At 42.2% G+C, this 15,870-nt stretch overlaps 1 protein-coding gene across 1 annotated transcript; it reads left to right on the forward strand.

Moving 5' to 3' along the window:
• The first annotated feature begins 670 nt into the window (after nucleotides 1–670).
• net1 (neuroepithelial cell transforming 1) lies at nucleotides 671–8,318 on the forward strand. The gene is made up of 9 exons (XM_053313757.1): nucleotides 671–984; nucleotides 3,863–3,970; nucleotides 4,108–4,272; nucleotides 4,816–4,878; nucleotides 5,120–5,293; nucleotides 5,401–5,658; nucleotides 5,768–5,938; nucleotides 6,195–6,381; nucleotides 6,491–8,318. Exons 1-9 carry the CDS (start codon nucleotides 892–894, stop codon nucleotides 6,949–6,951), a joined length of 1,680 nt encoding a protein of 559 aa, XP_053169732.1. The 5' UTR covers nucleotides 671–891; the 3' UTR covers nucleotides 6,952–8,318.
• The last annotated feature ends 7,552 nt before the right edge of the window (nucleotides 8,319–15,870 follow it).

Raw genomic sequence — 15,870 nt, forward strand, 5'->3', positions numbered from 1 at the left:
ATAACATACATTTTAATAATTAACCTGATCACTGTTTCAATAGTTTGCTTTTCTGATAATATTTGCTCATCACATAATATCTCTATTTGTGTATTTAGCAGATATGCCAAAATAAATTCCTGGGCATATAGATCTTAACCAAAAATGTGTGATGTGATTTTCGATCTCAATTAGCTGATTAATTATTTTAGACCTAATTATAACCATATCAAATAAATAGCTTACAGTTTAAAAAGGCATATATTTGTCATTACTGTCATTTGATAGTAAAGTTCCACTGCAGCATATCATGCATCATGTATAACCAAATGTGAGGGATCGTTACTAATAATATTTATAGAAAAGTTTACTGATGAATTGTATTTTCCACTCTCAAATATCATCAGATAACCCACATTATGTTCAGCCCTTGTTGCAGCTTTCATTAGCCCGCATCACATTTGTTTATGTAAACTTCAATTCTCGGTGAACGTCACTCATGATCTTAGAAATTCTCACTACTGTTTTCACTCAGTGTGGATGCATCAACAGTGCTTTGAGGCACTTCTAAGTAAAACCTGATCCCGCCTCATCTGCAGCCACTAGGAGCAGAGACTTGCTCCTCCCCTGTCTGTGTTCCCAGTATAAAGCCTTTCCCTCCCTCTGTCCACCTCAGACCAAAGTTCAGAAAGTGTGTGTGAGCGTGTGTGAAGGGAGCTTTTACAAAGCCCCGTCGCTCTAGGGAAAGAAGAAGAAAAAGAAGAAAAAAGAGGGAAGGCGTATTTATTTTATTTAGAGGGTTTTTTATTCTCACACAACTCTTGATTTTCATCGACTTTTTTCTCTGATGTGGATTACTTGGAGCTGACTCGCCAGGATTAAAAAAAGGATATTGTGTTTTTACTGAAAGCTATGGTGGCTTACGATGAACTGGGTAGCTTGGTGCCTATCAAACGGACTCTGCAAGTGATAGACTACCAGAACCAAGCAAACAAAGAGTCAGAGGTAAGATTAAAAAAAAACAGTGTTCGTGGGAGATATTTCTAGTTTGTTTAACTGCTACCTGCATCTTTCGGTAAATGTTTGACCAAAAGTCATATCTTTGTGTCATGAGTCAGATTGTGAGTGAATCAGCGCCTAACCCTGGTTATCTACCTTTGGCACACAGTGTTCGTGTGTGTTCACGTATGTGTTCTTACAATTGCCCCATGCCTTTGAGATCAGACTTCGAACTTTGTACCTGGCACTTAAAGTCATGCTTGAGATGCTGCCTAACCTAGAAAAGTTAATCATTGGATTACACTGCACCTATGTAGTTGCAAAAAGTAAACAGACCCCCTTCGGCGTTGTGTATTCCCTGTCTGTTCTTAAATATGCATCTCAGCAGGCGGCTTAGTCTCAGTGGGATATGGAGCAGTCAGTATACTCAAAGTACCTCAAACAGTGAAGCAGCAGGGGGTTAACTCTCACAACCTTGTATTCTTTTAGTTTCAGTCCCATCTAGAAATACTTTGTTTTTGACCTCCTTACTTTTGAAGTTACATCAGGTTTACCTTGATGTAAATTCAGCTCAGCAGCGTGAGAGCATTCCTTTATCTGCAAAGACAATTAAAGGGACACGGGTGTTGAAAGCAAGGTGTGCTCTCTGTTCAGCTGCTTCCTTCTCCTTTTTGAGGCTCGCATGGTTCTGTTTCGGAAGCAGATTTTGGGAAGATGTGGTTTCATTGACAGTAAACCACTTTAGTAAAGGAGAAGTTAAAGGACCATTCATGAACCAAGCCCTCTTTTCTCAGACTTTCACAAATGAGACACACTCTTTTAGTTTTTTTGCCAATGCACAGGCTCACTGATGACCTCAACTCTTTCATTTGCAGTCCTGCTGTTCTGTTCTCAGCTCCTATCAACTCAAGCTGTGCTGTAATAGCAGGGACACATCTGGAGTAAAGGCTGACTGCACACTCGTGGTTACATCAAAGAGAAAGCACTAGAGGAGACCTTTTGGGATCCCTAAAAAACCTCTTGACATTTCTAAGGTTATAATTTTGGGTTAGGCATTTTTAGGAGTGCAGTGTACATGTACTATATGTGTGTTGGAAATGTGAGAAGGTGTTCCAGTGGGTCATTGTTCCACTGATGATAGTTATCCATAACGGCAGCACAAACCCCGGATCAGTCTGGTTTCCTGAAGTGAGCCAGGGTCAAACTGCCAGGAATAGCAACTTTCCCCGTCTGCACTGTTTCACTTTACAGCTGATACACAAAGAGTGGGACTAGTGGCCTTTTGTTATTCTTGGGCCGGTCCCCAAAGGACAGGAAGGGCATAATGGCCAACACGCTTTTCGAATATTGACTTTGGGAACCCCCTCCCCACCCTCCCTCCACAGACTTTCTGTGTTTTTACTTTATTTTCATTGTTTACAGAGAGTTAAAGGTCACAAATTAGAGTCAGACAAGTCTAGCACCCACAGATTGGCATCTGAATCGCAGTTGACCTGTAGCGTGTCTTTGCTGACCCCACCACTAGAGGGCTTGCTAAGTTCCCAAGGCTGTCTGGCTGTTCTGGTCCAACGTTTGAGACCCTGACCACAGCAGACATGACTCGGCCACATCCACAGCAACTCGAAGGCCCACACCAGACTGAACCGATCTGTTCCACAGCTGTGTCCGCAGGGCCTGGAGCCTCAATGGCTGCTCTGTTTCCCAGATTCGCTGAGCCAAGGCAAAATCCCATTTGGCCTGAGTCAGGAGAAAACACAAGCAGCTTTTTAGCAGTGCAGTCCTCAATTTCAGCAAGCAAGCACTCATTAGTGTGAAGTTCTTAAAAATGTTTTGTGGGGAGTGCAAACTTTGGAAATGCTAATTATGGTTGTGACTGTCTCATCCTGTCATGTTTTTGAAGAGGCTCCGTGGGCTGAAATCATTACCTCAGATCTTCAGCTCTTTGATTCCTGCAGCCTGTTGTTGTTGGCACGAGGCCAAACAGTTCTCTCCTTTCTCCCAGCCTCAGGGCTGGGTGAGGAGGGGGGTCACCTGGCCCAGGTGTATTGCTGCTCTCACGCAAGGCCTGTTGAAGAGCCTGTCTCGACTCGCAGCCATGAACACTGCTGTGAACCCCCTGCAACACTGCACTGTGTAAACACTCAAGAGGGGAGAGATTCACTGTCTCTTTACGACTGCTGTTCCTTTCCCTGACTCACCATGGTGGTCTGTTTTACTGAAATGTCTGACCACACTGCCACACTGTCCCATACTGTTTTGTTTCTTTGGGAAAGGCAGTTAAAGAGCAGGACAGCAATCAGGAAGTATTTATCTCACGCTGTTTGAGTGATGGGACAGATATACTCTTGAGTGGAGTTGTAGCTGGCCAGATAGTAGTGGAGTGTGTGCGGGGAGGGGTGTTGAACAGCTGAGAGCAGGGTCTCGTGCATTCCTGGCATTCCTCCAGGCCCCCTTCTCCTCCAGACCAGCAAGCCAGAAAGGGTCTTTGTGCTCAGTGGGCTGGTCTGGCTCAAGACTCTTCACATGATGGAGCCAACAGCTGCTAGAGCTGCTTCCTCCTCCTCATCCCCACCGAGCCTCAGCAGTATCTCTGTCTGTCTGCTGGTCCGCCACAATGTCTGCCTGCAGCTCGACCTCGGCTCCAGCTACTCCTATTTCCTCGCCCCAAAGCAGGGAGTGAAGTCAATAATGAGGATTTATGACCTGACTTGATGTGTTTTATCACAAGGAAGTCACAAGGGAGAGCCTGGACTTACTGCTGAGGTCTCTGTGAGAATCTCACAGTTGGCATTACTGATAATTTCGTTCTGTGTTTGCTGACTTTTTTTCTTTCTTTGACATGACACTAATCTTTCCTTCCATTTTTTCCATTTTTCTTCTCTAGGAACCCAGCAACAAGCGTGTCCGTCCTCTCGGCAGGGTGACGTCGCTAGCCAACCTCATTTCTCCGGTGAAGAATGGGGCCGTCCGGCGCTTCGGCCAAACCATCCAGGTAAGCCCTGTGACATCCCAGAAAAAAATGGAACTCCTTGGGTGAAGGGCTATCTCAGTCTTTCCTCTTCTGCATGTTACAATGACCTCATCTGATTACAACATGTCTGACATCTGGGGCTTCCTCTTTCTCATCAGGCCTCCTTCCGGGGCGATGGAAGGTCGCCGGGCGTGCCCCAGAAGCCTTGCAGCAAGGCGGCAGCCCCAACACCGCCTAAAAGGAGGAACAGCACTCTGTGGTCAGAGACACTAGATGTCCACCAGAAAGGAACCTTCTCCACCAAAGAGATCAAGCGGCAAGAGGTGAGAATCAACACTTGAGACATGAAAATACTGTAAATATGGCGAGAAAAGGGTCAAGCCCAGTTAGGACACACAGGGGAAAGTGTAGTAGCAAACAGAAGAGTGTGCTTTAAGTCAGAAATCCAGACAGCAGTGGTTTAAACCTATCTACCAGACTAGTTTCACATATCCCTGCAGTATTTGTTTCAAATAGTCTAAATGATACTAAAACCCATCCAGGGCTCATTTTCTAGTCTGTGTAAGCTCACATATACCTGACAAGCCAACAGACTACTGCTCCCTTGTCCTACATCCCCAATTGTCCTGTGTATGTCAGATATCTTAGCCAACTGTCAGAAGCCATAAACCTTGTACTGTTTTAAACACAGAGAGTAAGATTGAAAGGGAGACAGAAGCCAGTGAGTTTTCAAAGTTGACCTCAGTAACTTGGCACCAGTGCAGTTAGTGACTTAGTGTAATGGGTATTGGATTGTAACAGTGTAATGCCATTCAGATTCATGTGTTTTGCTAAAAAAAAGTATCTTTCTGTGCCTCCTCCTCCAGGCCATATTTGAGCTGTCTCGTGGAGAGCAAGACCTGATTGAGGACCTCCAGCTTGCACGCAAGGTTTGTACTTTTAAACCTGTAAGGCAGGGGGGAGTACATATAAAGCAAACAGATTAAATCAAAGTCTGGCACGCTTTCCACACAGTCAAGCCAGCAACTATAAAAAGAAGAAAAGAAATCATTTTTTGTATCTTTCTTGTGTACCTCCAAAGCTCTTCACTGAGCTATTCTTAAAATCCACCCCCTCTTGATCGAATGGGAGGTTGTTATTTGACAGTTTTGGCTCTTCTCCCGTCCACAGGCGTACCATGACCCAATGCTGAAGCTCTCCATTATGTCCGAGGAGGAGCTGACTCACATCTTCGGCAACCTCGATGCCTACATCCCTCTGCACGAGGACCTGCTGGCCCAGCTCTCCAAAGCCACAGGGCCAGATGGAACTGTGGGCCAGATCGGTCAGATTGTCGTGAGCTGGGTAAGCATCATTTCACCAAGTCTACAGTTCCTTTTGAGATTCTATTAAAACTCTGGGTTTCAAGTAAGAAAAGCAGAAGTATTCAAAGTGTCCCTCCTGTCTTGCAGCTGCCCAGACTTAATGCTTACAAGGAGTACTGCAGCAATCAGCTGGCAGCCAAGGCACTGCTGGACCAGAAGAAGCAGGACCGGCGGGTGCAGGACTTCCTGCAGCGCTGCCTGGAGTCACCCTTCAGCAGGAAGCTGGACCTGTGGAGCTTCCTGGACATCCCACGCTCCCGTCTGGTCAAATACCCGCTGTTGCTCAAAGAGATATTGAGACACACTCCGTCAGAGCATCCAGACGCTGCCAGCCTGGAAGAAGCGGTAAGTGGAGGACGCATAGCAACATATTTTAATAGAGGAACCAGTGTTATCTTCATATATTACCTTTTAAAAGCTGGCTGATTAATAACTCGATTCTTTGCTCATTCAGATCACCATCATCCAGGGCGTCCTGTCAGACATCAACATGAAGAAGGGAGAGTCTGAGTGCCAGTACTACATCGACAAGCTGGAGTATCTGGATGACAGACAGAAAGACCCTCATATCGAGCAGTGCAAGAGCCTGCTGTGTCACGGGGAGCTACGCAACAAGAGCGGCACGGTAAGCAGAACACACACTAAACCCCATCAACACATCACTGTTTTTGGCTGCCTCTTCACATATCAACACAAGCCTCACACCCCATATAAGGCAATCCAGCTGTAACACCCCCGACTCATGATTTAACTATAGCAGGCTTACCTCAGATAACAGCAAACAAACCCTTACAGAAATTCTTTTGTTGGTGGTTGAGGATGGAAGATATCATCAAGTTGCTCTGGTTTTTAATAGTTTTTGTTTCTTTGCGTCTTTTCAGAAGCTGCACGTGTTCCTGTTCACCGAGCTGCTGGTGCTGACCCGCCCCGTCACAAGGAACGAGCGCCAGTGTTTCCAGGTTTACCGGCAGCCGATCCCTGTGGAGGATCTGGTTTTGGAAGACCTGCAGGATGGAGACGTCAGAATGGGCGGCTCCTTCAGAGGCGCCTTCAGCAACGCAGACAAAGGTACAGGCTTGTGTCCAACGTCAAAACAATTTCCAACATTTAAAACAGGCATTTCGTTTATATCAAGTGTATCAAATGGCTAATTCTTTTTTTCCATTTCCTTCTACAGCCAAGAACATTTTCCGTGTGCGTTCCCAAGACCCGAGCCAGGCGCAGTCCCACACGCTGCAGGTTAACGACGTCTTCCACAAGCAGCAGTGGCTCAACTGTCTCCGTAGCGCCATCTCCGTCCACCGGCCCCTCAGCGAGCCCGCCACGCCAAGCACGCCTACGGCAGACGCCCGCTCAAAGCGCCGCCCTTCCTCCGCATCCGCCATCGTCCACATGGAGGAAACGGACGAAAACTGCCCGCAGCTGACATCTCAGTCTGCCCCCAGCTCGCCGTGCAGCAGCAGCAGCAGCACCAGCTCAAGCCCCACGACGTCGTCCCCTTCCTCTTCCCGCTCCCCATCTTTGTCGACGACGTCATCATCGTCGTCATCGCCAGTCTCCTCGCCCACAACACACAAAACCAAAAAGGACAAGAAGTCTCTGTGTTCTTTAGGGAAGAGAAAAGAGACTATGGTGTGAACTGTGATAAAAGGAGAAAAATGGACTCCTGAGCGGACATGTTGGGTTTTGTACATAAAAACAACAACGCTGCAAAGCGTGGGACTTGTATTTATGTGTGTCTGCGTGTGTGTGTATTATTACAACAGTGTTCTGTGTTACTGTCCACTTCGGCAGCTATTTACCTTACCCCTCCATTCAAGTGCATCCACAGAGAGACAGTATTCTGGAGAGAAGTGCACGGCTTCAATGGCTCTAAAAAGGGAAACATAGCGAAGAGCAAACACATATTTCACACAAGAACCTGTGTCATGTGTGTTCTTAAAGATTCGAGGTGGTGCATCCAATCCTGTTTACTATTAATTTGATATTTAAGCATTATTTTAGAGGGGAGGTAATGAAAGTTTTACATTTTTATATCTAAATTTTATTGTAGTATTTTTTTAGGTATCATAAAACAGCACTGTTTTAGCTTTTAGGTGAAGTAATTTGAAATTTTGAGCATGTATAGGAGGGAAGAAAGGAGAAGAATTCCCAAAAAAGTAAAGATGTGCTACACAAAGCTACAAATTTCTCTGTAAAAAATCTGATTTTTAAAATAATCAGAAGACATGTCTTATTTTTATACATTCCTTAAATGACAGATGTTAGGACCCGGCCACTAATTTTTATATTTTTTACATTTACTACAGTCAAAGGCATTAAGTTAAATCCAATCACAGTTGAGATTGAAGTCTCTTACTGTTAGAACAAAGACATCTCTGTGGAGTAATAACTAATCATTGGATGTCAAAATCATGTCATAGAAGCAATGATGAGTTTTGTTTTGAAACGAAATTTTGAACTGAGCCATGTTGGGTTTTTTTCTTTCTTAAGAAAAAAAAGCTGACTCTTCAGAGTGAAACATCACTTTTCAGTGTAGCATCTTGCATGGAGATTTAGTTGTGGACACTGCTTGCAGCACTAGAGGCAGCAGGATGTATTTACCTTGTCCTGATGGACAGGACAGTATGTAAAGGACCGATCGATGGAAACAAGAGAATGTTGTTTGAAAGCTGAAGAGAAATGAGAAAAGATGGATAAAGCTGTTTTGGAACTGAAAAGAAATGGTTAATGCAAGACGTTTAACTCCATCAACTGTTTGTAGAAGTTGATGTGATACCTTGCTCATAGATTGATGATGGATGGTAAAAATCTAGTGAAGGTTAATATATGGATAAAAGTACGTAGGGGAAGGGTGAAGAAGAAAAAGAAAGTTTGTGTATGTGTATGTCAAGACTTGTGTTGAAAGTTGGAAAAAGAGAAGAGAAAAGAAAACGGCAATTCACTTGCCGTGAACTGTATGTAATAAAAGAACAATAAAGATCTGTGTAAGATTTGCATCTGAACTTTTGGTTTCATGTCTTAATTCTTCATTACTATGACTTGCAGCAGTAACTTTAGATAGGAAGTCCAATACCACTCATGTCTGTATGCTAAATATAAAGCTACAGCAGACTGGTAGCATAACCTAGCATAAATACTTAGCATAAAGAAAGTTAGCTAGGCTCACTATTTGACATTTGTGCTATTTCTTGACAATCAGCAGCTGTGTCACAGTGACTTCTTGGCATTGGCTGGTATAATGTGTTATTTGGTGAGCTTTAGAGGAGCTGGTAGGCATAGTTTGTTATCATTGGAAGGCTAGGCTAGCTGTTTCCTCTTTTTTTCCAGTCCAAGCTAAGCTTTCAGTCTCTTGGCAGTAGTTTTGTGTTTAACGGGCAGACATGGGAGAGGCATCAATCTTTTAACTCTCAGCAAGAAAGCAAATAAGCATATTTCACAATATGATGGATTATTCCTTTAAACAGCCTTTAAAATTGACAGAAATGCTTGCACATCTCCATTATGTTTTGTTGTGTGACTCACCTGATACTCTAAACTGCCCCAAACGAAGGCAGAAGAAGGAGATAGCAACTGAGTTATGACTGCTTAGCTCTTAACTAAACAGTCAGTTCCATGTAGGTGCCAAGAGAAACATTTCCAGTGCAGGAATTAGTCATTTGCTTTTTCAAACTGCAACGTCCCTGCCTATGGTGTCTGTTTGTGAAAACTTATTTGTTGAGTCTTTATGGGAGAAGACGCCTCTCTCTTTCTTTCTCTTTCTCTCCCTCCCAGCTCTGTGCTTTCCATTTGGAAGACCTGACAAATGGTCCACAAGAACCTCTCAAACTTCTAAACAGACAGATTGGGGTTTAAAGGATTTAAGACTGAAATGGCTGCTCAGTTTATACTGGGGTGTAACGGTGGTGATGCAAGATGAGTAAAGCGATCGCAAGAAAGATGGCTTTATTTTAGTTGTCGCTGGGAGCTGTTTAAATGTGATATGAAGTCTTTGTTGGACCCAAGCAGATTTTCTTCCCCTTTAATTTGTCTGCTTGGCAGAACCCAGATGCTGCTTGCAGTTTTTTATTAAGTAATGGCCTCATGTCTGCCTCTCAGAAACTGGAGCATTCTCCAAACATTTGCTCATGCTCTCCACACAGTCGCTCATATACTTTAATGGAAGTTGAACATGTACCAGCATTGTAGTTAGTGCGATGGAGGAATTTCTGGACCTGTGATGAAAAGCAAACAGCAGTGACTGAGCGAATATATTAAAACACTCTCCTGTTTATAATGTAGAAGTTGTTGTACTGTACGACATTTAATGGTATTTATGGGTATGATTTTTGCTAATATTAAAACTACACCCTTATCATGACCTTTGACCTTCATTTTTAAATGCTTAATGGCAAGACCAAGGCAAAACTCAAGTCTTCATATAAGTCGACTGCACATCTTTAAGGCCTTTTAATTCTGTTTACATCTTGGGTCTCATTCTTGAACCAGCCAGGTGATCAGTCATGTTGTAAACAAAATAATAATTATGTAATAGCCAAATTATCTAAACCATTTTATATGGAGGGAAAACCAAAAGCGGCTATCTTTACGAGAAACTATCAAAGTAATTGCCAAGATCTGGGAACATGGCAGCCTCACTTGGTCCAACTGGACAACAAACAGGAGTGGACAACCTTAACAGTTCAGCTAGATTAGCTACCACTTTAGAGGCTAAACTGGAAGTGACCCAATATGCCAGTTATAATCCGTAATCACACAGGAAAATGATGTGTTTGCACAGCTTTGGAAAGTACAGAAGGTCAGAGTTGAAGCAGCAAAACTGATGTTTCACTTCAAAACTTGACACGGTTTTGCTCTGAAGTCTGGGTGGAGTGAAGTCTCAGGAAGAAGCTGAAGTACATACAAAATGTACTAATATCACTATTAGATTGTCAGTACTGATGCATAAATGTGGACATACTTTTTTATATATTATCGGACAGTTTGAGCTTACAACAATGCATCATATTTTCTAATTCATATGTTTTGTATGTGAAACCTGGGAATCTGGAAAGTAACAGTCAAATAAAAGTAGTAGAGTAAAAAGTACAATATTTGACTCTGAAATGTAGTATACAAGCAAAAGAAAAGTGAGGTACAAATACTAAATGCATTAGAGAACATTACATTCCTGGATCCGTCCACTGTTTAAGTCAAATCTAAACCTGTCTTACATTAACACCATGTCCTGTCACTTGTGTTTATGTTTGTCTTTTTTTTCCATCTGCACAGAGAAAGAGTGTAGCGTGTGGCTGTTTATTAGAGTGCTGGAGGCATCTACTGAATCAAAGTGTTGATGACTGAGCAAATGTGACTGAGGTTGATTAAGACTAAGATTAAGCTTTCACACTCCATTAATTCGACCAGCTGCTGTTACATAACTAAGCAGTTCTTTTGGAGTTGTTGCACTTTATATAACAAAACACATGCAGGGGTCTAACCAGCACCATAACTTTAAACATAATAATGGCCCAACAGGGAACCAGCCGAGACACAAACACATCAGGAACATCTCCAGTGTTCCAGAAACTTCTCTCAGCAGCTCATCTGTGCCATTGAAAGAGCCGTGGGCCGGATTATTGACGGACGCAGACAGCTGAGCCTCCTGTCAGTGATCCATCACCGCCACATCCTCTGACGCCCATCTCCCTCCACCAAAAAACCTCCACAAACACACCCTGAAATCTACAAGCAGCCTGTATTATCTGAGCTATACCCGGTGGTGGAAGACGATCCCCCACGTGGGATCAGATCAACTGAGGGAAGCTCAAACTTCCCTTACTGGTCTGACTCAGTCACCCAGTTTCTCTATTACCGTAACAACAATGTGGAAGTGACACTTAATACTGGGCATGAGGAAATGTGTCAGTCTCTAAACTTTAAATATACTTTACAGGAAATGATATTTTTCGGTCGGATGTTACAGATAAGAAATTAACATCAAAATACAGGAATGAAAGCATTTTTGGGAATCATTTCAAAAGTGATGATGCTTGATTCACCTAAACTCTTACTCTTACTCTTACTCTTACAATTATCCAGTCATTTCCAGATGCTGCTTTACCATGCAGTTTGTATCAATTCATAATATCATACATTTCTCCACCTGTAGATATTCTAAGTTGAAAGATTCCCATATAACAAAACCAGCAACAATTCCAGTAAACCATGCAGAAAATTGAATTTTTTATTCATTCCACTGCTTTTTTACCTTTGTACAACACATTTACTGATAATTAAAGCTGCACTGATTGGTATTTTTAGGTAGACGATGGCTCAAATGACTATATACCAATACCAAATCATTACAGACTGCTAAATTAACACAATAAACCTACTGATGGCTTATATCTGACAACACTAATAGGTACTTAATGCAAAAACACATGTATAGTTTACATTTGTATAATGGGGCGATGTTCACCATATTTACCACGTCTTCAGCCACCATTTCCTGTTTGAAAAAAAAGTGGTCCTTCCTGTCCACTACATGGCCAAGACAGCTACAGCTGAGGGTGAAAAGTGTCCATATAATTCCATACCCAACTTTTTGACTGTTTTGAGTGCACCATCCAGGTACTCAAAGTGCACTGCATTTTTCCATACTTCTCAGTGTGAACACATTTATACACTCAGAATATGAAAGTACAAAGTACAAAAGCATGATTTGAGATACAGCACTAGTCTGTATGCTAAGCTAGGCTTTGTACTTGTCTCCTTGTTGTTCACATTTAGCAAACAGACATGAGAGTGGAATCAATCTTTTCATCTGGCTCACAGGAATTTTCAAAGGACAATCATTAAAATGTCAAACTATATTAATCTGGCTCTATCCAGCACTGAGGACCAGGAAGGAATTTGAGTGTTTCCAACTCATCAGAGAACTTCAGCTGTTTGGAGAGGTATTTAGTGGCTAATTTAGCTGGGACTAAGGCCAGTCTAAACTTCCCGAAAATCGTCAGCCTTGCCAATGAAGGAAATTGTTGACAAAAATGTCAACAAGGACTGGTTCAATAAAAAAAATGGTCTGGTCAAACAGCCGCAGAAATATGTGAACATGATTTAAAGCCAAGCTGTGGCAAAATTCATGCTGCACAACAGGACACTGCGGCTTGTTTGAGGCCCGCTGTCGCTGCTAGTGGACCACGTGGGCGATGAGGTCATTTACTCATGGCTTATGAATGGTAAAAAGGCCACACGGCCCCACACAGAGTAGAGAAAATATAACAGAAGGATTGTCTGTGGGATTAATATGAAGACACGCGAAGGCTTACAAGCTGTGTAGCCTCTCTGTGTCCTCTAATACTCACTGTATCACTTAAATGCAACAACATCTCTTTTATTACTGGTCGGGTAGATGCTAGAAGGCACTGGAAACTCCCTGGGTATGAAATTTTAAGATCAGTTTACCAAATCCACACCCACAAACAATAACACAATAAGCTCAACTCCAAATCAAACCAGCGAGGTTGTGCTTTGAGGTAGCTCAAAAGGCCGCAGGTCAAAAAGGTTCACAGACCCGAACTCTATGTTTATGTCAAAATGCACTCTGTTCAACTCGTTCTGACAGACCAAGAGCATGTTCAGTCATCACTCACACGCCACAGAGAGAAGCTGTCAGCTCAATGCGCTCTTCTCTCAGACAAATATCACCTTGTCTCAGGGATTTCCTTTCGCCTCAGGAGATGACATGTGAGGGTGGGAAAAAAAAAACCTTGAGCAGCAATTAATGGCTCACTAAAATATTCATCTATTTAAAGGGGATGATAGAAATGTTACCCTTTGGGGATGTTACACAGACAACAAAAGCAGGGGCAGAAAGTTGAGGTTTGTGACCAAGTTCTGTCTGTTACAGCTACAGTGCAGCTTGTTTTTTCATGTACATAACCCAAGGTCTACATTTAACACTCTCATAAACAACACACATGTATAATAAAGTGTTTCATAAGGGCAAAGTGCTATCAGGTGACTAATGTAACCTTCCAGAGGTTAAAGTCCTGTTCATTTTTCCTGTATACAATGTCAGTAACAGGACATTACTAACTTTTAAATGATGCCAGGAACTCTGTCATCAGTAGAAGTAAAAGTGAAATTGCATTGCATGAATAGCGTACTCGATTAAATGTTCAGGACTGTTCCGTTTTCAAAAAGAAAGCAACAACGGGTACTAACGCACAGTGCAGTTAAGACTTTGAGGACTTATTTTATGGGCCAGTCAAGATGTTAGCTCCATTTGGCATCCCTACAACAGATGGTTTGCTAGTTCTAGTAAGAACGAAACATTCCTGGTACAAAAACATTTCAATATCATATTTTTCTACAACTGTGTGACACATTTACTTGTTTAGTTTTTCCCCCTACCAACTCAATCCAATATTTTCAATCCAGTATTAATATTTTGTCAAATTTCGTACGTTTCCACAATTAACTGATTGTGAGTGACATGTGAGTTATTTGTTTGTATTATGAGGCACAATTTTTGTTTTATATTAATGTGGCAACCACAGGTACAAATTAGCTGTTGAGCTAACTCCAGCACATTTATATTAATGTTTTTAAAATGTCAATCAAGACGTTAGCTCCATTCAGCATCCCTACAGACAACTTCCAACCAATGTTTTGCATTGAGTTTCATGATAAACATAGATGTATACATATTTGTTACCACAAATAAATCATTAATCATAAAAAGGTGATTTAATGAGGTTCAAAATCAAATCTCAGTTAGCCTAGCTTAAAGATTTAAAGCTAACAAGCTAGCCTTTGTGTTTAGCACAATGAGCTAGTGTTCCAGTTAAAAGAGTGTGTGTGGTGTTCAGTGAAGGAGTATTTATCTGAAAATGGTATTTATCCTCCAAGATATTGCTTTCTGTGTTCAAGGGAGATTCAAGCTTTCTTTCATTTCCTCTTGAGGAGGCCCAGGGCTTTGGAGATATGAGAGAGCGGCCGAGTTTGGCTCAGACGTCAGTTATGCCAAACTTTCACTGTGTTTTTCATGTTGCAAGCCTGTGGGGGTGAGACATCACTTCTTATATGCTGACATTGGCTGACATCAAAAGCAGTAGACGGCAGAAGTGGTTTGAGCTCGGGCAACTGCCAACAGTGGTATGGTAACTTACAAACAAGATGCTTATCACATACCTTATAATGCATTTTTCCATATAACTTTGAGTGAAAGCACGCACAGGTTATATTTAGTAGGAATGCCTTCTTTGATTTAGCTTTATTCTCAGTCACGACAGCTATTCCACAGGAATCTGCCCCCACACATCACATCATACATTCACCAACAGATTAGGCAAACTCTAAAATAGTGTCCTGGCAACATCATTGCTTGCCTCATCAGATTGACTCAGTTGGTCAGGTATGAGCACTCCTCGGGTGAGTGCTTTGTTTAAAATCTGTCACCGAATTGTTTACTGTTCTCTTTCCCCGGCCAAGCCTCCAACTGAGATTAGCTGAGAAAGCTCGCCGGAACAGAGGAAACCTGAGAATCTCAGATTATCCCAGATTGTGTTGAGGGTTTGTTACTGTGTAGACCCCTTCTCACTGCACCACAACCCATAAATGGTCCTGCAATTTTCCATGTCTGCATCAGGAGCCGCAGTTCATTTTCCATGTGAGACACTCCGGCAACTTCCTGGCACAGGACCTGGCATAGTATGATTTCCATAAATATTCTTTCATGAGTCTTCTGGGAATAAAAACTGCAGCATTCCCAGGTAATAGTCATGGTTAGGAAACATTAATGTTATAGCTTAGAACAAATGAGCCAATCATTAGAGACTGAGAGAGTGGTGCATTAGATTCTGTGATATATGCCATTTTACAGTGGAGAATGTCTAGCTTTTTGCAAAAAAGCTTTACTGAAGATTAAACCAGGCAGTGTGTGCAGGGGCCTGTTGGAAGAACAACTTGTGTAACTGTATTCAAAATGTTAAGAGTTGGTGAATATTTCAGAGCATGTTGCTTTTAGGTTAGCCACGCTAAGAATCATATCTGTAAAGATAACACTATACTCACCAGAGTAATTAGCATCATTACCTAAGAGAACACAACCAGGCAAGAAACAAGAGTGGTCAGGCATTCATACTGGTTACACATGAACCCAAAGATTAGTTAATCTTATTTTTGAGAAGAAAACAAAAGCTAACAGTACAGCTACTACCCAACTGTGCAAATCTATCACAGTGTATACCTGATGTCCTGCTTCAGCTTTGAGTGACTGTACTTTACCTCATTAAACACTTAACCAGTTCAATGGAAGATTTCAGGTGTGTTCACATTCATTTTACTTCCAAATAAAATGGTTTGGATCAGTGGTTTCAAACCTTTTTGGGTTGTGACCCCAAAGAAGCAATGTCTACTTGCAACCATCTGTCAGTGGTTGGTTACTTTTCTCATCTGTGACCAAAGCAATTTTTCTGTCACTTAATGGTAAAACTATCCAGTCATTTACAAGATAAAGGACAAAGATATGAGGCAAAAATCCCCAAAGAATTGGTGTCAATGGTTTTT

This window comes from Scomber japonicus, chromosome 23 (genome assembly GCF_027409825.1).
Source record: "Scomber japonicus isolate fScoJap1 chromosome 23, fScoJap1.pri, whole genome shotgun sequence".
In the NCBI taxonomy this organism is placed as follows: Eukaryota; Metazoa; Chordata; class Actinopteri; order Scombriformes; family Scombridae; genus Scomber; species Scomber japonicus.

Bases quoted from the DNA above. Each gene is read 5' to 3' on its own strand.
- net1 (XM_053313757.1), top strand. From the start codon at position 892: ATGGTGGCTTACGATGAACTGGGTAGCTTGGTGCCTATCAAACGGACT. The intron at 3,971-4,107 runs GTAAGCCCTGTG...CTTTCTCATCAG, and splicing joins GCTTCGGCCAAACCATCCAG to GCCTCCTTCCGGGGCGATGG. The intron at 5,659-5,767 runs GTAAGTGGAGGA...TTGCTCATTCAG, and splicing joins CTGCCAGCCTGGAAGAAGCG to ATCACCATCATCCAGGGCGT.